The 21,215-nt window shown below is 49.6% G+C and overlaps 1 protein-coding gene across 1 annotated transcript in view; it reads right to left on the bottom strand.

The window, feature by feature from the left end:
* Window positions 1-21,215, bottom strand: part of RAB18 (RAB18, member RAS oncogene family) — a 67,310-nt gene that overhangs the window by 15,140 nt on the left and 30,955 nt on the right. Inside the window, exon 4 of the mRNA XM_040352582.1 lies at window positions 751-823. Within this exon, the coding sequence (XP_040208516.1) occupies window positions 751-823 (73 nt within the window). The remainder of the gene's footprint in view (window positions 1-750; window positions 824-21,215) is intronic.

Here is a 21,215-nt window from a genome sequence, read left to right as displayed (position 1 = left end):
ATTCCATTTTTAAACTTCTCCAGGTGAGGCAGGCACAAAAGTACTACTGACCCAGCCTGATGGCAGGCTAGTTGTCAGTACCTCCAAAAGGAAAAAAAAAAAAAAAAGACATAATAAAAGAAAAGAAAGGGAGAATGAAAAGATAAAACCGCAGAGATACCCATGACAGACACTGAAGGGAACTACTCAAAATAGCAGTTTATTGGATCCACACGCTCCAAGTTAAATCAAATTTTATGCATTTAAAAAAGGGATTGTTAAAAAAAAACCAAAAAAAAAAACACACACAAACAGGTGTTTTACTTACCTGCTCTATGCAACGAAACTGCATGGAACTTCTTGGTTCCCCTGATGATGCTCCTGGCTCATCTTCTCTTACGAGTGTCCCCACTGAAAGACGCTTTCTATGGGGGCACTTGTGTGGGCTCACTTCTAAGTCAATAGAAGCAGACAGCCCCTATCACTTGCTTTGATTGACGCTGCCTCAACAAATCCTGAGAGACCAGAAAGTAAGAGGAGAGAAGTGCTGCAGATGGGCACGAGCTGGATCGAATGAGAGCTCAGGTAAGTAAAAGAGGGGCTTAGGTGTGATAATGATACCTAAAAAAAAAATATGTTCCCTCAATGCAAGGAATGCATTAACATAACAAAAAAAAAAAGTTTCTGCTTTATATGCACTTTAAGGCAAACTTCTTAATGTGCCATCATTTAAAAAAAAAAAAAACAAACACACACACACACGTTCCTTACCCAATATAACACCTTGTGCACCCCTGTAATAGCTAGGAGTAAGGGTTCGGAAACGTTCTTGTCCAGCAGTATCCTATAAAACAAATAAAAAACGTAAATTATATATCTTCAAAAAAGTCACACTTTAACAAGTGAGCTGTGTTTATATTGTACCATACCACCATCTAGTGGACAATCAGCATCACTATTACATTGAACTTGACAGTACAACCAATGAAAAGTCATGGTAAGATGAGCAATAGGCACCCATAAAACCCACCAACAAAAATAGTGATGCAGAACACTGCTTTCTTGAAAACAAAAAGTGGTGCAGCTATGCATAGTAACCAATCAGCTTCTAACTTCAGCTTGTTCAATTAAGCTGCCAGTAAGATGACTGCTTACTATGAACAGCGTCACCAGATTCCGCGCGCACCGGATTTATTAAATCTCCTCCAATTATTTGCAGGGCAGGCTGTATCTCTTTTAGCAAGTTTTCCTTGGCAACCATGTGTGACAGTTTCCAAATTCTGAGACAGACGTAAACATTTAATTATAGAAGATGAGAGATTTTCACTCTGAAATAACCCTGACCATTGACTGTATCCCATTAGGGCACATTGTGATTTTAGCGTAAAGGAAATTTTATAGTTTGGGCTGTAACCTTGCATTAATTCTGTCAACATAATTGATAAATGTTTTTTTTTTTTTTTACTCTGAACGATTTCACCTTTACAAAAGTGCACTGAAATTTCTGAGAAATTACCACTGTTTCACAGAAACATTCATAATGGTCAGCTCCCTTATATGTCTTCCATATCTTCTTCACACAACACCCCGTGTCTTTTGGTTACCCACAGATTTGAGGCTCCTCATCAGCCACTAGATTGGGGCTGTTCTTGCTACATCGTGCACTCCAACCAGAATCTTCTCACGATTGCCATTAGAAGACAAGGACACAGACAACTTGTAGACATTTTGGCAGAAGGGCAAACATCTGAGCAATACCCATCTCCCAAGATGAAAATAAAAGCACTCAGGAAATAAAATGAGTTCCTTTGTCTGAATGCCGACTTTTCATGTCTCATGTCTTCCTGGAGCATGCGTTGCACTAAAGCGACACAAGGGGAAAATGTGGAAACTCACATCCATGTCCATCACCTGAGTAACATTTCTCTACTGAAATACTTTATTGCACATTCAACCTTCACAAGATCTCATCTATACAGATGTACAGATGATCGGAAATTCCAACAACAAAACCGTGGCTTTTTTTCTGACGGATGATGGCTCAAACTTGTCTTGCATACACACGGTCGCACAAATGTCAGAAATTCCGAACGCCAATAACGCGGTCACGTACAACACGTTTACACTATTAGAGGGAAATTAAATACCAGTCGTGTTAGTAGTAGTTTGGTGAGAGACGATTTGCGCTTTTCAGCCTCATGCTTTTCAGTACGTAACAGTGCGACGAATGTGCCATCTCCATTACGAACGCTAGTTTTACCAGACCGAGTGCTTCAGTCTCGTACTTAGTTCAGAGCATGTGTGGAATTTTGTGAGTCGGAAGTGTCCACACACAATCGGAATTTACAAGAACGTTTTTTTATGTCGGAAAATTTGAGAACAAGCTCTTAAATTTTTGTTGTTGGAAATCCTGACAGCAAATGTCCAATGGGGCCTACACACGGTCGGAATTTCCGACAAAAAGCTCCCATTGAACATTTGTTGTCGGAAATATCACGGGAGCGCGCCCGCAGGAACTCAACACCTCGCTCGCTTGCACGAAGGTGTTGAGTTCTTGCGGGGAGGAGCCGGGAAAGCCGCCGAGGGACCCCAGAAGACCAGGATGCACACAGAAGCAGAGGGTAAAGGTGATGGACTGGCCAAGCATGTCTCCAGACCTAAACCGTATTAAGCATCTGTGGGGCATACTCAAAACGGAAGGTGGAGGAGCGCAAGGTCTCTAACATCCACCAGCTCCGTGATGTGGTCATGGAGGAGTGGAAGAGGACTCCAGTGGCAACCTGTGAAGCTCTGGTGAACTCCATTCCCAAGAGGGTTAAGACAGTGCTGGAAAATAATGGTGGTCACACTTTGGGCCCAATTTTAAAAAATTTCACTAAGGGGTGTACTCACTTTTGTTGCCAGCGGGTTAGACATTAATGGCTGTGTGTTTAGTTATTTTGAGGGGACAGCAAATTTACACTGTTATACAAGCTGTACACTCACTACTTTACATTGTAGCAAAGTGTCATTTCTTCAGTGTTGTCACATGAAAAATACCAGTTACACTTACGGTAGCTGTTTTTCTGTAAGTCTTACAGGACGGCACCTTGAGAGTAGACTGGCTCCACCTGACAGGAAACACAATCAGAAAGAGGTTTAAAAGCCCCGCCCCTCCCCGTGCACCTCAGTTAGTGATAAAGTAACCACCATTAGAGCACGGGAACCAGTATATAAAAATACAAACCATATAAATTCCTCAGGGTGGGAAATAGGCCTGCCGTCCTGTAAGACTTACAGAAAAACAGCTACCGTAAGTGTAACTGGTATTTTCTCAAGTCGTCTTCCAGGACGGCACCTGGAGAGATAAGCAAGTAACCCTCAGGCCTACCTTAGGGCGGGACAACTGCCTGCAGGATTCTTCTGCCAAACGTCAAGTCTTGGGGTGACAGAAGTTCCACTCGGTAGTGTTTGAGAAAGGTGTTCTGGCTTGACCACGTTGCTGATCTACAGATTTGTTCCACTGAAACTCCTGCTCTCTCTGCCCAGGAGGTTGCTATAGATCTCGTGGAATGTGCCTTGACTTTAGGTACTGTTTTGCCAGCCTTAATGTATGCTAATGAAATTGCCTGTCTTATCCACCTAGATATAGAGGCTCTAGATGCTTGGCAACCCTTTTTCTGTCCTGAAAAATTAATTAGCAAGTGAGATGAGCGTCTGAACTCGCTCACCCTTTCCAAATAACTTAACAAACAGCGTCTTACATCCAAACAGTGGAAGGTCTTTTCCCTTTCGTTCTGTGGATTTGCGCAAAATGAAGGAAGAATAATTTCTTGTGACCTATGAAATTTCGTTGCCACCTTAGGTAGGTACAGGGGATCCTGACTTAGGACTACCCTGTCTTCAAAAAGACGAAAATAAGGCTCTTTGATTGAGAGCGCCTGCATGTCTCCTATTCTTTTGGCCGTAGTAATAGCCAGAAGAAAGGAGAATTTAAATGTCAACAGCCTAACCGGAATGCTGTCTATCGGTTCAAACGGAGGTTTGGATAGATGGTCTAGAACCAAGGTGAGGTCCCAGGGGGGAACCCTGGAGATTTGAATAGGGGATAACCTATCCCTAGCCGACAGGAACCTCTTGATCAGCGGATCCAGGGCCAGCCTCTTGTCTAAAAAGTAGGACAAGGCGGCTACTTGTACTCTTAAGGTTCTTGTGGCTAGTCCTAGATCAACTCCTTCCTGGAGAAATTCCAGGATGACAGATATTTCAGGTAGTGGGGCTTGCCTGGCTGCACACCAGCGTGAAAAAACCCCCCAGGTCTTAGCATAGATTTTTCTAGTGACCTCCTTATGACTAGCCAAAAGGGTATTTATTACATTCTCCGAACAACCTCTCCGCTGCAGGTTCCACCTCTCAAGTACCAGGCCGTCAGACTGAAAAAGTCGGGCTCTGGGTGAAAGATCGGTCCCTGCCGCAGAAGGTCCACTCGGACCGGGAGAGGAAGGGGGGGGGGGGAAGAACAGACCAACGTTCTAACATTGGGAACCAAGCTCTTTTGGGCCACTGGGGAGCGATCAGGATCAGCTTCCCTCGTGAGCGACTCAGTTTCTGTAGGACCCTTGGGATCAGACTCAGGGGAGGGAAGGCATAGGCCAGCTGAAATGTCCAGGCCTGGGCCAACGCGTCCACACCCTCCGATCCCTGATCCCGGGAGAGGGAGAAGAACCTTTCTACCTTCCTGTTCTTCCTGTTCGCGAAGAGGTCTATCTCTGGGTTGCCGAAACGATGTCGAACCCAGTCGAAGACTTCTCGATTTAATTCCCACTCCCCCTGGAGGATGGGTTGGCGGCTTAGAAAGTCCGCTTCTAGGTTTAGGACTCCCCTGATGTGGATTGCTGAAAGGGAGAGGACTCTCTGTTCTGCCCAACCCAGAATTTCTAAGGACAGCCTTAGGAGGGAACGGGACCTGGTGCCTCCCTGGTGATTTATGAACGCCACCGTGGTTGCGTTGTCGGAGAGAATCTGTATTTCTTGGTTTATGACTCTCTCCTCGAACGCCTCCAAGGCCTTCCCGACCGCTAATAATTTGCGGAAGTTGGAAGAGGACCTGCTCTGTTGTCGATCCCAGGACCCCTGGGCCTGGAGACCCGACATGTGGGCTCCCCACCCCCAGGAGCTGGCATCCGTGGTTATCCTGAGAGGATTTGTCTGGTTCCATGGGAGGCCTTCCTCCAAATTCTGAGGAATGAGCCACCACCCCAGTGTGCATTTTACCGACTCCGGGATGCTGACCCTGGAGTCTAGGGATGAGTCCTTCCCGTCCCAGGAGGAGAGCAGGAAGGCCTGCAGGGATCTGTAATGAAGCTGGGCCCATGGGACCGCTGGGATGCATGAGGTCATCAGTCCCAGTAACCTCATGATCTGTCTGAGGGAAATTTCTATTGAACCCATGACGGACCTGACCACTGACCCGAGTCTCTGGATCTTGTCCTCTGGAAGAACCAGCTTTTTCTCTACGGAATCTATCAGGAACCCCAGATACATTTTTCTCTGTTCTGGGAGGAGAGAAGATTTTTCTCTGTTTACAATCCATCCCAAAGATTCCAGAGTAGTCAGGACGGTGGCCAGATCCGAGAGAAGGAGTTCTCGGCTGGGGTTGAAAAGCAGTAGGTCGTCCAGGTAGGGGACAAGGGAGATCCCTTTCAGATGTAGAAAGGCGACCACCTCTGCCAGGACTTTCGTGAAAACCCTTGGGCTGGAGGCCAGACCAAAGGGGAGTGCGGTGAACTGCCAGTGCTGAATCCCCTGAGGGGAGGCAATGGCAAATCGGAGGAACCTTTGATGGTCCCCGAAGATTGGGACACGGAGGTAGGCGTCCCTCAAGTCTATGGTTACCATAAAGACTCCTTCCAACAACAGTCCCTTGAGACTGTAAATGTTTTCCATGCGGAACTTCTTGTAGAGGAGAAAGGTATTTAAAGGTCTTAAATTTATGATCAATCGGAATTTCCCCGAAGGCTTGGGCACCATGAAAATATGTGAATACACCCCCTGACCCTGTTGTCCTGGTGGAACTGGGATTATGACTCCCTGCTGAGCTAGATCTGTCACATTTCCCAGAAGGGCAGCTGCCTTGAGGGGATCTTGGGGTAGATGGGTGAGGAGGAATATTGGGGGGGGAAGTTGGCGGAATTCCAATCTGTAACCTTCCCTCACTATTTGCAAAATGTGAGGACTCCGTGTTATACTCTCCCAGGCTGGAAAAAATTGGGAGAGTCTTCCCCCGACTCTTAAGTCACTTGGAGTCCTTACCTGCGGGTTTGGGATCGGGGAAAAGGATACCCCCTTTTGGCTTATCCTTTCCCGCGATCCATCGCTTATTAAAGGCCGATCTTCGGTCAGAAGGTCGGTTTTTATTCTGGGGGCCTCGAAAAAATCTTCTCCTGTTAGGTCTGGGCTTTGGGGGGAACCGTTTCCCCTTTTCTGAGGCCCTAGTTAGAGCTTGATCAAGTCCTGCCCCAAAGAGAAGAGTGCCTTCAAAGGGCAGGGCACAAAGACGGGTCTTGGAGGCAAGATCACCTTCCCACATCTTAAGCCATACCGCCCTTCTGGCGGCGTTGACGAGAGCCCCCGTCTTAGCAGAGGATCGGACTGTTTCAATCGATGCATCTGCAAGATAGGCTACCGCACTGCCTATGACTGTAAGAGAATCTCTAATTTCTTTAAACTTGGAGGTCTGAGGTACATGCTCCAGAAGTCTGGTTAACCAGGTATCTGCATTCCTAGCGATGCAGGAAGAGGCTAAATCGGGTCCAAGGGCGGCCGCATTAGCCTCCCAGGCCCTGCGAAGGGAGGTGTCTGCCCGCCTGTCTAAGGAATCCTTTAAGTTCCCTGCATCCTCAAACGAGAGGTCAGACTGCCTGGAGAGTTGGGCTAGAGATGCATCTAGTTTAGGAGTTTTAAACAAAGTATTTTCTAACTCCTCCTTAAAGGGACAGCGCCTCTTCCAGGTCTTGTACCTTAGCAGTTTCTTTTCAGGCTCAGCCCATTCCCTCAGAACTATATCTTTAAGTGACTGATGGACTGGGATAACCTTTGGCTGGGGTTTAGCTAGACCCTGGTACAGTCTGTCCTGAGCCGACACCAGCTCTGCTGGCTGCTGGATCACCTCAGAGGCATAGACAGCAGACAGCAGACCCCCCATGTCATCTGCAGAAAAAATATATTTGCCTGATCTGGCATCCTCATCCTCAGAATGACTATCAATTACCCCATCTTCTGGAGCCTCTGAATCTTCGGTGTCAGATAGGAGAGACTCCCTAGCCCTGGAAACTCGTGGCACTGGGGTGGATGAGCTCTCTTGAGAAGAGGGGCCGGCTGCTATGGGCTCAGGATCCCTATTTTTTAAGGTGTCCTTAAATTCCTTTAATGTGGAGAGCATTTGGGATTGGACAGTTAGGAATTCTTTCATAATAAGGGAAGTTTCCTTTCCTGACAGTTTTTGTATGCATTTGGCACAAAGAAGTTTGGAGTAATCTGCAGCCAGCTTAATGCTACAGTTACCACACCTCTTGGTTTTGGAAGTGTGTTTTAGGGAGAGATTAGCAGCTTCCCCCTGGGCAGAAACCTCCTCCCCTCAGAGAAAAATATATCACAGTCCATACATACAAGTGTGAGAGGAGTGGGGGGGGGGGAGGGAGAGGACCCAGTCCAATATGCCCCCCTGACATTCTGAGGCAGACTCACCCTTGGTGGTGTCCTCGGCAGCGGCTGCTAGCGAACGATCCTCGCGCTCCATAGCGAAGTCGTGCAGGCGCCACTTTCCTCCTTGCTGCAGTGAGAACAGCGAGGAGCCGACGCCGCTGGCGGCCACCATTTTGGTGAAGACCGGAAGCGGAACTTCGTCATCACCGCGCGCCGCCTGTGACGCGGCGTCGACTGCTGGCTCCATTCGAAAATGTCCCCGGGAGGACAGCACACCGGAGCCACGCTGAGGAAGCACTCACACCCGCCCAGCAGGTAAGGGGTCCTGGAGGAGAGGGAACATGGCCAAATAGGAGTACTGGGATAGCCACTATCCCAGGGATTCCTACAGAAAGGAAAGAAGGGGGTATTGTTTGCAATCTCCCCCCCCCCCCCCTATCACACGGGGAAAACCCCCCGGGACAGGCATTACACCTTTAGCTGAGGCAGGGATGGCCTCCCAGGACCCACTGCTCAGTACCCGGAGGGGGACCACCAGCCCCAGGCCTTAGGTCTGACAAAAAATAATAAACTGTTTCGCTGGTGGGAAACACAATCAATAACTGAGGTGCACGGGGAGGGGCGGGGCTTTTAAACCTCTTTCTGATTGTGTTTCCTGTCAGGTGGAGCCAGTCTACTCTCAAGGTGCCGTCCTGGAAGACGACTTGAGAAAGATAGAATAAAATATTTGCAAAAAATGTGATACACTGTATGTCATTTGGTAGGGGTGGTTATACCAGGATGATGCCTGCAGCTACAGATATCATCCCAGTATCGTTTTATTTCAGCCGGCAATGGGCTTTTATGTAAAAGCAATCCTAGCGGCTCATTAGCTGCTGGATTGCCATTACAGGCAGCGGAAAGGTGCTCCCCCTCCCCCTCTGGTGCCTTTCCAGTCTTTCCTTTCCCACCAGGGAGCCTGGGACTGAAGCCAGAAGTTCTGCCAGCTTAGAGGTTGTCGGAAACAGGGTCTTCTCTGATCATCTCTATGGCATTAGAAACTGGAAGCGATGTGTATTTGGTCACTAATGTTTGGGGGTTCCAAGTAACTTTCTAGCAAAAAAAATATATATATATTTTATACATGTGAACAAAAAATGTCAATAGGTCTGGTCTTAAAGTGGTTAAACATTTTCTGTTCCACATAGCAAATGCTTGGCTGCTGCAGATATCCATCACTACTGAGTGAGTCGAATACCTGCAATACTGGTGCATGCTGTGAAGCCAGCCAGAGGAGCCAAAAGTGAGCAGCGTGGAGAGAAGCAAGTATACAGGTGGTTCTCAAAAGATTAGCATATTGTGATAAAGTTCATTATTTTCTGTAATGTACTGATAAACATTAGACTTTCATATATTTTAGATTCATTACACACAACTGAAGTAGTTCAAGCCTTTTTATTGTTTTAATATTGATGATTTTGGCATACAGCTCATGAAAACCCAAAATTCCTATCTCAAAAAATTAGCATATTTCATCCGACCGATAAAAAAAAAAGTCAACCTTCAAATAATTCTGTTCAGTTATGCACTCAATACTTGGTCGGGAATACTTTTGCAGAAATGACTGCTTCAATGCGGCGTGGCATGGAGGCAATCAGCCTGTGGCACTGCTGAGGTGTTATGGAGGCCCAGGATGCTTCGGTAGCGGCCTTAAGTTCATCCAGAGTGTTGGGTCTTGCGTCTCTCAACTTTCTCTTCCCAATATCCCACAGATTCTCTATGGGGTTCAGGTCAGGAGAGTTGGCAGGCCAATTGAGCACAGTAATACCATGGCCAGTAAACCATTTACCAGTGGTTTTGGCACTGTGAGCAGGTGCCAGGTCGTGCCGAAAAATGAAATCTTCATCTCCATAAAGCTTTTCAGCAGATGGAAGCATGAAGTGCTCCAAAATCTCCCGATAGCTAGCTGCATTCACCCTGCCCTTGATAAAACACAGTGGACCAACACCAGCAGCTGACATGGCACCCCAGACCATCACTGACTGTGGGTACTTGACACTGGACTTCAGGCATTTTGGCATTTCCCTCTCCCCAGTCTTCCTCCAGACTCTGTCACCTTGATTACCGAATGACATGCAAAATTTGCTTTCATCCGAAAAAAGTACTTTGGACCACTGAGCAACAGTCCAGTGTTGCTTCTCTGTAGCCCAAAGTGGCTTGACCTGGGGAATGCGGCACCTGTAGCCCATTTCCTGCTCACGCCTGTACACGGTGGCTCTGGATGTTTCTACTCCAGACTCAGTCCACTGCTTCTGCAGGTACCCCAAGGTCTGTAATCGGTCCTTCTCCACAATCTTCCTCAGGGTCCGGTCACCTCTTCTCGTTGTGCAGCGTTTTCTGCCACACTTTTTCCTTCCCACTGAGGTGCCTTGATACAGCACTCTGGGAACAGCCTATTCGTTCAGAAATGTCTTTCTGTGTCTTACCCTCTTGCTTGAAAGTGTCAATGATGGCCTTCTGGACAGCAGTCAGGTCGGCAGTCTTACCCATGATTGCGGTTTGGAGTAATGAACCAGGCTGGGAGTTTTTAAAAGCCTCAGGAATCTTTTGCAGGTGTTTAGACTTAATTAGTTGATTCAGATGATTAGGTTAAGAGCTCGTTTAGAGAACCTTTTCATGATATGCTAATTTTTTTTAGATAGGAATTTTGGGTTTTCATGAGCTGTATGCCAAAATCATCAATATTAAAACAATAAAAAGGCTTGAACTACTTCAGTTGTGTGTAATGAATCTAAAATATATGAAAGTCTAATGTTTATCAGTACATTACAGAAAATAATGAACTTTATCACAATATGCTAATTTTTTGAGAACCACCTGTATATCACACCTGGAAACATGCCAGCAATACTCTTCTCATGACAGGTGAACTTTAAGGTGAAGAGGTGCATTTCTTTCTGCCTCTGTTGGTAAAGAAAGGCAGAATGTCCACCACTACACTGCATTAAAAAAATAAACTTTCCAGTATCCACACTCTCTCTCTCTCGCTCGCTCAATAGAGTGGGGACAGGCCCAAGCCATGCTGTGTTTTTATGGAGGGAGTGAGCGTGCACGTCTGCTCCCATAGCAAATGGCTTGCTATGGGAGCAAACACAAAGAGGAGCAGCAAAAAGAGTGACACGAGAAGAGGAGGATCGGGGCCACCCTGCCATTCCATTGCACAGAGAAGAAAAGTATAATACAGGCAGTCCCTGAGATACGAACACAAAAAGGACTGTAGGTTTGTTCGTAAGTCGAAGTTGTTCATAAGTCGCAACACTGCATTCGTAAGTGTAAATTCCGCCTGTGCATGGATGTGGGATGTTCCGGGCGCTTGTTATGTTATCTGGGGCTCTTCTGGCCATGCAGTACTGCGGTGTGGCATGTGTCCAGAGGTGCTTGAAGGTATCCAGGACCAGCGTGGAGCACAAGTGGACAGCATTTGAGGCCGTTCGTAAGTAGGAGTCGTTTGTATCTCAGGTGTTCGTAACTCGGGGACTGCCGTATATTTGCTATTTGAATATAAAAAAAAAAAGTGAGTCTTCACAATCACTGAGATAGTTACAGCTTTTGTCGATTAGATAAACCGATTGTCAGAAATAGGATTTTTCAGATCGACCGATATTGGTCCCAAGATAGGCTGGGGGTGAATCCCTACATGTTCCACAGACCTAAACAAGAATGTTCGAACAACAGTGCTCAACAGGAAAAATTATTTGGCAGCCATATGGTGCCTGCGCAGTTGGTCACCGTACAGATTACATGGGCACCTGAATTTGTGCATTCCCACAGCTTTCCTAATTCCGAAGAAGTGTTTTTCCTCTACTTAAGGTCTTTCATACTTCCTGCGGCAGATGCAGATGAACCGGTGCAGTGACTATTATGCAATGTTAAGCTCACACTACCATTTTGTAAACATCATTACCCACATGTACATCAACAGATATTGTTTTTTTTTTATATACAATAAATATATGCAGTAATAAACCAAACAAATGATTCTGATGTGTAAACTGAGTAAGATAAAAACAGAGAACAAGTGTTAGACAACACCCAGTGTCTACTTGCTCTTCCTTGTCCTCATTCCACTGACAAACATGCACACTGGGATGATCTACGTACTTCCACTTTAACATTAGAAATAGACCACAAACACGGACCTTCCGTTTTATGCCACTCACTCTCCTCTTGTTATTGCCACTTATTTTATTTTTTGACAGGCACCTGCTCCTACTTCCTGGTTGGATCACCTGTGGCGATCCACCAAAAGTTCTCCCAGGTCCCAGAAGGCTGCGGGACCATTCACAAAGCGCAGTGCAGCTCAGTGGGCAGCCAACTGTGAAGCTGCAAGGAATCCAAGCCAGCTGCCCACAGTAAACATGCCACTGCAGGAACCAGAGGACCAGTGACAAAGCAGGTTGGATGAGCACCGGGCTCAGCAGCTACAGTATTTTTAGCGTTGACATCATTTTTTTAATACAGGGCAAAATAACCGCTTTAACTGCACAGGGGTCCTGGATCCTTAACCACTTAAGGACCGCCTCCTGCACATTTACGTCAGCAGAATGGCACAATCATGTACGTCCTCTAAGTGTCCAGCCGTGGGTCGCGGCGTGCTCCCGCGACCCGGTCCGAAGCTCCGTGACCGCGGGACCCGATCGCCGCTGGAGTCCCGCGATCAGTCCCCAGAGCTGAAGAACAGGGAGAGCTGTGTGTAAACACAGCTTCCCCATTCTTCACTGTGGCGCCGTCATCGATCATGTGTTCCCTGATATAGGGAAACACAATCGATGATGTCACACCTACAGCCACACACCCCTACAGTTAGAAACACAAATGAGGTCACACATAACTCCTTCAGCGCCCCCTTGTGGTTAACTCCCAAACTGCAATTGTCATTTTCACAGTAAACAATGCATTTTAAATGCATTTTTTGCTATGAAGATGACAATGGTCCCAAAAATGTGTCAAAATTGTCCGAAGTGTCCGCCATAATGTCGCAGTCACGAAAAAAATTGCTGATCGCCGCCATTAGTAGTAAAAAAAATTTTTTTTTACAAAAATGCAATAAAACTATCCCCTATTTTGTAAACGCTATAAATTTTGCGCAAACCAACCGATAAACGCTTACTGCGATTTTTTTTACCAAAAATAGGTAGAAGAATACGTATCGGCCTAAACTGAGCAAAAAAATATTTTTTTATATATTTTTGGGGGATATTTATTATAGCAAAAAAGTAAAAAATATTGATTTTTTTTCAAAATTGTCGCTCTATTTTTGTTTATAGCGCAAAAAATAAAAACCGCAGAGGAGATCAAATACCACCAAAAGAAAGCTCTATTTGTGGGGGGGGGAAAAAAGACGCCAATTTTGTTTGGGAGCCACGTCGCATGACTGCGCAATTGTCAGTTAAACCGACGCAGTGCCGAATCACAAAAACTGTCCGGGTCCTTTAGCTGCCTAAAGGTCCGGGTCTTAAGTGGTTAAAACATCTTCATGACTCATGAATGCATATAGGAAGAAGATAGATTCAGTTTATAAGACACCTAGCCAAGACCACCTGTTGATTAGATTTCTATAATTCCTTGTAAGGCCCATCTCCTAACATTTCCTAAAGTATATCTTTTCACATACCATTAAACTTACGTTATGTGTACTTTGGCATATACTCCCTTTCCGCTTTTGCGCTGAAAATGTATCTAATGCTGTTTGATGTCAAATATTTGCTCAAGAGAAAAGACAAAACATCAGGTTCATGTTAAACTGATCTGGCCTACAAAAAGGTAACAAGTACTGTAGTGTGAAGTTCAGGCACTTTGCGGAACCTGCAAGAATCTTTGTCAGTCTTTAGACCTATCCTTGTGTCCTTCAGATCTCATGCTCAGGCGTGACAACAGCTCCTCTCCTGAAACCCTCATTCCAGTTCATGGTAGAAGTTGGACCAACAAACATTGTTAGCACAATCTGACCTTTCCGATGTGCATAATCAATTTAAAAAAAGGTATTGTAAACTTTCAAGTGTTTTTGTTGTTTTAACTAGATCTTATGCCGCGTACACAAGACCGTTTTTCATGACGAGAAAAATGCCATTCTTTGAATTGGTCATTAACCACTTAAGGACCGGCCAATATGCTGCTACATGACCCAAGGGGTTTTTACAATTCGGCACTGCGTTGCTTTAACAGACAATTGCGTGGTCGTGCGACGTGGCTCCCAAACAAAATTGGCGTCCTTTTTCCCCCACAAATAGAGCTTTCTTTTGGTGGTATTTGATCACCTCTGCGGTTTTTATTTTTTCCGCTATAAACAAAAATAGAGCGACAATTTTGAAAAAAATGCAATATTTTTTACTTTTTGCTATAATAAATATCCCCCAAAAACATATATAAAAAAAATATTTTTTCTCAGTTTAGGCCGATACGTATTCTTCTACCTATTTTTGGTAAAAAAAAAAAAAAAACGCAATAAGCGTTTATCGATTGGTTTGCGCAAAATTTATAGCGTTTAGAAAATAGGGGATAGTTTTATTGCATTTTTATTATACTACTAATGGCGGCGATCAGCGATTTTTTTTCGCGACTGCGACATTATGGCGGACACTTCGGACAATTTTGACACATTTTTGGGACCATTGTCATTTTCACAGCAAAAAATGCATTTAAATTGCATTGTTTATTGTGAAAATGACAGTTGCAGTTTGGGAGTTAACCACAGGGGGCGCTGTAGGATTTAGTGTTCACCTAGTGTGTGTTTACAACTGTAGGGGGGTGTGGCTGTAGGACTGATGTCATCGATCGAGTCTCCCTATAAAAGGCATTAAAAATTTAGAACATGCTCAATTTTTTCGTCGTGAAAAATGTTTGTGTGTAGGTTTTAACGACTGGGAAAAAAACGTACATGTTCAGAAGCAGGTTATGAGAAGGGAAATTTGCATAATCAAGCCCAAAGGGTGTCACCAATCGAATGGAACTTCCCCTTTATAGTGCCGTCGTACGTGTTGTACGTCACCGCGCTTTGCTCTAGCATTTTTTTTTCACGATCGTGTGTATGCAAGGCAGGCTTGACAAGAATCACGTCGAGAAAAACTTTGTTTTTTCCATGACATTAAAAATAGTCGTGTGTACGTGGCATTAGTGTACTTATAATCCCTACACTGTTTGTTTGGCTTACCTTGAAATAAAACTCACATGTTGTAACGGCAGTTTGTAGTGTCAAGGTTGATTAATTCCCCTATGTCCATGCAGTAATTCACCTATCTTGTCCCAATTTACCAGTGGGATAAGCAACTTCTTGTTTCAGGTCACATGCATGCCTAGAAATGTCCCTGTGCTGCATCACAAATCTTTTATGAAACAAATACATCTCTTCCAGCCAGGGGCGTAACTAGAAATCACAGGGCCCCATAGCAAAATGTTGTATGGGGCCCCCCCCCCCCCTCCAAAAAAAAAAATGAACTAATGCGGTCCGGCGTCCGTCTGCGGCATTCGTGGTGTCCTCTCGCTTCTTCCGCGCGGTTTTTGAACGCCGTACTGTACTCAGTATATGTCGGCGGTGGCGCTCAGAAAGCAGGGATCGGCGTTTAACGCGCACCCATGATTTTCCCCAGATTTTAAGGGGAAAAAAGTGCGTGTTATACGCCGATAAATACGGTAGATGTTTTTTAGGGTGAACCTCCGCTTTAAGAACATGTTATGGCATAATGGCAAGTGGGTCGGGTGATACAACATACATACACATGATGATTGATATACATGATACTGATTATCTTCTACATCAGACCCAGTAACTGCCACCAATGCCCAGATCATTAAATTAATGAAGCATATGCAGCAGCTAATTGAAATTCAAAGAGCAAAGAAGCTTTGCAAAGTTTGGTCACCTACTAGTAAGCCTGGGTAGTAGGTGACCAAACTTTGCAAAGCTTCTTTGCACTTTGAATTTCAATTAGCTGCTGCATATGCTTCATTCATTAATTTAATGAGCTGGGCATTAGTGGCAGTTACTGGGTAGTATATAGGGCAATTAGCTCTCAGTCTCAGTTGTGAGTGACACTGACAACATTTGTGATTATACACGTAGGTAGGTACCTGGTCCTGGCTGGCCCCCTCAGTCACGAGTCAGTGGAGTCACCTGCTGCTGCAGTGTGTGTGTGTGCTGCTGCCGCCTGCCTGCAGTGCTGCCTGGCTTTGGGGTTCCCCGCTCCCAGATGGTTAGGAAAGTCTCCTCTGACCTGGTGCCGGGCGGCTGTCCTCCGACCGGCTCCAGAAACTTCACGCGGCGCCAGGGCTGGCCCAAGACATTGTGCTGCCTGGGCACAAGATTTAAATGCTGCCCCCCCCCCCCAAGAAAAAAGTACGCCCACCAGGCGGGGGTTCAGTCAGAGGCAGCGGTGCAGGTTTAGTCAGAGGCAGCGGTGCGGGGGTTCAGTCAGATGCAGCGGTGGTGGTGCGGGGGTTCAGTCAGAGGCAGCGGTGGTGGTGCGGGGGTTCAGTCAGAGGCAGCGGTGGTGGTGCGGGGGTTCAGTCAGAGGCAGCGGTGCAGGTTTAGTCAGAGGCAGCGGTGGTGGTGCGGGGGTTCAGTCAGAGGCAGCATTGCGTGTTCAGTCAGAGGCAGCGGTGCGGGTTCAGTCAGAGGCAGTGGTGGTGTTGCGGGGGTTCAGTCAGAGGCAGCGGTGCGGGTTCAGTCAGAGGTGGTGGTGCGGGGGTTCAGTCAGAGGCAGCGGTGGTGGTGCGGGGGTTCAGTCAGAGGCAGCGCTGGTGGTGCGGGGGTTCAGTCAGAGGCAGCGGTGGTGGTGCGGGGGTTCAGTCAGAGGCAGCGGTGGTGGTGCGGGGGTTCAGTCAGAGGCAGCGGTGCGGGTTCAGTCAGAGGCAGCGGTGGTGGTGCGGGGGTTCAGTCAGAGGCAGCGGTGGTGGTGCGGGGGTTCAGTCAGAGGCAGCAGTGGTGGTGCGGGGGTTCAGTCAGAGGCAGCGGTGCGGGGGTTCAGTCAGAGGCAGCGGTGCGGGGGTTCAGTCAGAGGCAGCGGTGCGGGGGTTCAGTCAGAGGCAGCGGTGCGGGGGTTCAGTCAGAGGCAGCGGTGCGGGGGTTCAGTCAGAGGCAGCGGTGCGGGTTCAGTCAGAGGCAGCGGTGCGGGTTCAGTCAGAGGCAGCGGTGCGGGTTCAGTCAGAGGCAGCGGTGCGGGTTCAGTCAGAGGCAGCGGTGCGGGTTCAGTCAGAGGCAGCGGTGCGGGTTCAGTCAGAGGCAGCGGTGCGGGTTCAGTCAGAGGCAGCGGTGCGGGTTCAGTCAGAGGCAGCGGTGCGGGTTCAGTCAGAGGCAGCGGTGGTGGTGCGGGGGTTCAGTCAGAGGCAGCGGTGGGGGTTCAGTCAGAGGCAGCGGTGCGGGGGTTCAGTCAGAGGCAGCGGTGCGGGGGTTCAGTCAGAGGCAGCGGTGCGGGTTCAGTCAGAGGCAGCGGTGCGGGTTCAGTCAGAGGCAGCGGTGCGGGGGTTCAGTCAGAGGCAGCGGTGGTGGTGCGGGGGTTCAGTCAGAGGCAGCGCTGGTGGTGCGGGGGTTCAGTCAGAGGCAGCGGTGGTGGTGCGGGGGTTCAGTCAGAGGCAGCGGTGGTGGTGCGGGGGTTCAGTCAGAGGCAGCGGTGCGGGTTCAGTCAGAGGCAGCGGTGGTGGTGCGGGGGTTCAGTCAGAGGCAGCGGTGGTGGTGCGGGGGTTCAGTCAGAGGCAGCAGTGGTGGTGCGGGGGTTCAGTCAGAGGCAGCAGTGGTGGTGCGGGGGTTCAGTCAGAGGCAGCAGTGGTGGTGCGGGGGTTCAGTCAGAGGCAGCGGTGCGGGGGTTCAGTCAGAGGCAGCGGTGCGGGTTCAGTCAGAGGCAGCGGTGCGGGTTCAGTCAGAGGCAGCGGTGCGGGTTCAGTCAGAGGCAGCGGTGCGGGTTCAGTCAGAGGCAGCGGTGCGGGTTCAGTCAGAGGCAGCGGTGCGGGTTCAGTCAGAGGCAGCGGTGCGGGTTCAGTCAGAGGCAGCGGTGCGGGTTCAGTCAGAGGCAGCGGTGGTGGTGCGGGGGTTCAGTCAGAGGCAGCGGTGGGGGTTCAGTCAGAGGCAGCGGTGCGGGGGTTCAGTCAGAGGCAGCGGTGCGGGGGTTCAGTCAGAGGCAGCGGTGCGGGTTCAGTCAGAGGCAGCGGTGCGGGTTCAGTCAGAGGCAGCGGTGCGGGTTCAGTCAGAGGCAGCGGTGCGGGGGTTCAGTCAGAGGCAGCGGTGGCGGTGCGGGGGTTCAGTCAGAGGCAGCGGTGCGGGTTCAGTCAGAGGCAGCGGTGATGGTGCGGGGGTTCAGTCAGAGGCAGCGGTGGTGGTGCGGGGGTTCAGTCAGAGGCAGCGGTGCGGGTTCAGTTAGAGGCAGCGGTGGTGGTGCGGGGGTTCAGTCAGAGGCAGCGGTGGTGGTGGGGGGGTTCAGTCAGAGGCAGCGGTGGTGGTGGGGGGGTTCAGTCAGAGGCAGCGGTGCGGGTTCAGTCAGAGGCAGCGGTGCGGGTTCAGTCAGAGGCAGCGGTGCGGGTTCAGTCAGAGGCAGCGGTGCGGGTTCAGTCAGAGGCAGCGGTGCGGGTTCAGTCAGAGGCAGCGGTGCGGGTTCAGTCAGAGGCAGCGGTGCGGGTTCAGTCAGAGGCAGCGGTGCGGGTTCAGTCAGAGGCAGCGGTGGGGGTTCAGTCAGAGGCAGCGGTGCGGGGGTTCAGTCAGAGGCAGCGGTGGTGGTGCGGGGGTTCAGTCAGAGGCAGCGGTGCGGGTTCAGTCAGAGGCAGCGGTGATGGTGCGGGGGTTCAGTCAGAGGCAGCGGTGGTGGTGCGGGGGTTCAGTCAGAGGCAGCGGTGCGGGTTCAGTCAGAGGCAGCGGTGGTGGTGCGGGGGTTCAGTCAGAGGCAGCGGTGGTGGTGGGGGGGTTCAGTCAGAGGCAGTGGTGCGGGGATTCAGTCAGAGGCAGCGGTGGTGGTGCGGGGATTCAGTCAGAGACAGCGGTGGTGGTGCGGGAGTTCAGTCAGAGGCAGCGGTGGTGGTGCGGGGGTTCAGTCAGAGGCAGCGGTGGTGGTGCGGGGGTTCAGTCAGAGGCAGCGGTGGTGGTGCGGGGGTTCAGTCAGAGGCAGCGGTGGTGGTGCGGGGGTTCAGTCAGAGGCAGCGGTGCGGGTTCAGTCAGAGGCAGCGGTGGTGGTGCGGGGGTTCAGTCAGAGGCAGCGGTGGTGGTGCGGGGGTTCAGTCAGAGGCAGCGGTGGTGGTGCGGGGGTTCAGTCAGAGGCAGCGGTGGTGGTGGGGGGGTTCAGTCAGAGGCAGCGGTGCGGGTTCAGTCAGAGGCAGCGGTGGTGGTGCGGGGATTCAGTCAGAGACAGCGGTGGTGGTGCGGGGGTTCAGTCAGAGGCAGCGGTGGTGGTGCGGGGGTTCAGTCAGAGGCAGCGGTGGTGGTGCGGGGGTTCAGTCAGAGGCAGCGGTGGTGGTGCGGGGGTTCAGTCAGAGGCAGCGGTGGTGGTGCGGGGGTTCAGTCAGAGGCAGCGGTGGTGGTGCGGGGGTTCAGTCAGAGGCAGCGGTGGTGGTGCGGGGGTTCAGTCAGAGGCAGCGGTGGTGGTGCGGGGTTCAGTCAGAGGCAGTGGTGATGGTGGTGGTGGGGGGGGGTTCAGACAGAGGCAGGGAGGATCAGAAGGGCACACACCAGGGAGGGGTCAGAAGGAAATACACCGGGGAGGGGTCAGGAGGGTATACACCGGGGAGGGGTCAGGAGGGTATACAGCAGGGAGGGGTCAGGAGGGTATATACCGGGGAGGGGTCAGGAGGGTATACAGCAGGGAGGGGTCAGGAGGGTATACAGCAGGGAGGGGTCAGGAGGGTATACAGCAGGGAGGGGTCAGGAGGGTATACAGCAGGGAGGGGTCAGGAGGGTATACAGCAGGGAGGGGTCAGGAGGGTATACAGCAGGGAGGGGTCAGGAGGGTATACACCGGGGAGGGGTCAGGAGGGTATACACCGGGGAGGGGTCAGGAGGGTATACAGCAGGGAGGGGTCAGGAGGGTATACAGCAGGGAGGGGTCAGGAGGGTATACAGCAGGGAGGGGTCAGGAGGGTATACAGCAGGGAGGGGTCAGGAGGGTATACAGCAGGGAGGGGTCAGGAGGGTATACAGCAGGGAGGGGTCAGGAGGGTATACAGCAGGGGGAGTGAAAACCTGGAGACAGTGAAATCATTAAGTCCAATTGTCTGCTAGTAGGCAGCACTTCCATGCTAATCTGCAGTAATACAGCATATTTAGCATAGAGGTGCATGTGAAGCTACACGAGGAACTGCAAGATGATTTACCTCCACACACTGACTTGTCTCCCTCTGACACCAGACGGGCACGATCTTGTGGTCAGGTGAATCCCCATCCTGCCCACTCAAACAGCAGAGGCAAGGAGACTCCGCCTCAGGGATGTCACTGTATTCATGCAGGACAGTGCTGAAGGAGTGAGGTCAGGTGGGGCCCGGGGGGGGGGGGGAGGTACGGGGGGCGAAAAGGATGAAGGCACGCAGAGGAGGGTAGGCGGAGCAAGCTGTTCACACTTTTCATCAAGCATGGGGGGCGCCTGTCACACTTGGCTCCTCCATGCTGACATGAGCTGATTTTGATTGGATGGTTTAATGTGTCCCCCCCCCCCCCCCCCCCCCCCCCCTATAGCGCCGATGGCACTTCCCAGGTCTGAATGGCATTTAGCTGACAGACACTAGGTGAGAAAAAAAAAAAAAAAAAAAAAAAGACCTTGATCATTGCCTTGCCCTGCTCACCGGGCCCCACTCGGCTGCGGGCCCCATAGCGCCCGCGTGGGTCGATATGGCGGTAGTTCCGCCACTGCTTCCAGCATAGCTAGCTCTGTTATTGCCTTCACCTGCACTAGACAAAGAGACCCTGGAATTCTGAGATATGAAGAAGCTTCACAGAAGTGTTGATCCTCAGGTACCATTCACATGGGGAGGCTTCCGTTCTGATCAGCAAGGGATCAGATCACAGATCATGATTGGAGCAGACAGAGTGGATGACACATCCATGTACGCTCAGTTTCTGCGTTGTGGACACATACAGAGCTCACTCTCTATGGGCGGCCGGGGAAAAAATGCACACCATTGTGCGATTGCACAATAGCTCCCTGCTAAACTAAGTTCCCTCTCTGACACAAATTTCCAGCTGCTTTTATCTCATGTGTCAGAGAACTTGTCAGACGTTATCATGCTGATATCAGAGAAACTGAGCAGCAGAAAGATAGAGAGAGAAGTAAACACTACAGATACATATGCCCAGGTCAGATCACTATAGGAGCAATCATGTATTTTGTAGAGAGGCTCTCCGATTGGTCTGTATATAATGGACTCTGTGTGGTATCACTATTGTCACAGTTTGCCGGATGAAGGAGTCAAGTGTTTTGAAATGTTGCTTGTACTGTGAATAATAAAACTCTTGAGCATACAATGTACTGGTGAGATTGTTTTTTTGAACATCTGTGGCAAACAGCGCCATCTGTTTTATATAACTGCAGCACTTGTCAGCGCTGTGC

Source organism: Rana temporaria, chromosome 5 (genome assembly GCF_905171775.1).
Source record: "Rana temporaria chromosome 5, aRanTem1.1, whole genome shotgun sequence".
NCBI lineage: Eukaryota > Metazoa > Chordata > Amphibia > Anura > Ranidae > Rana > Rana temporaria.
Note: the sequence above shows the minus strand (reverse complement) of the source record. Positions and strands in the feature narration are given on the sequence as shown.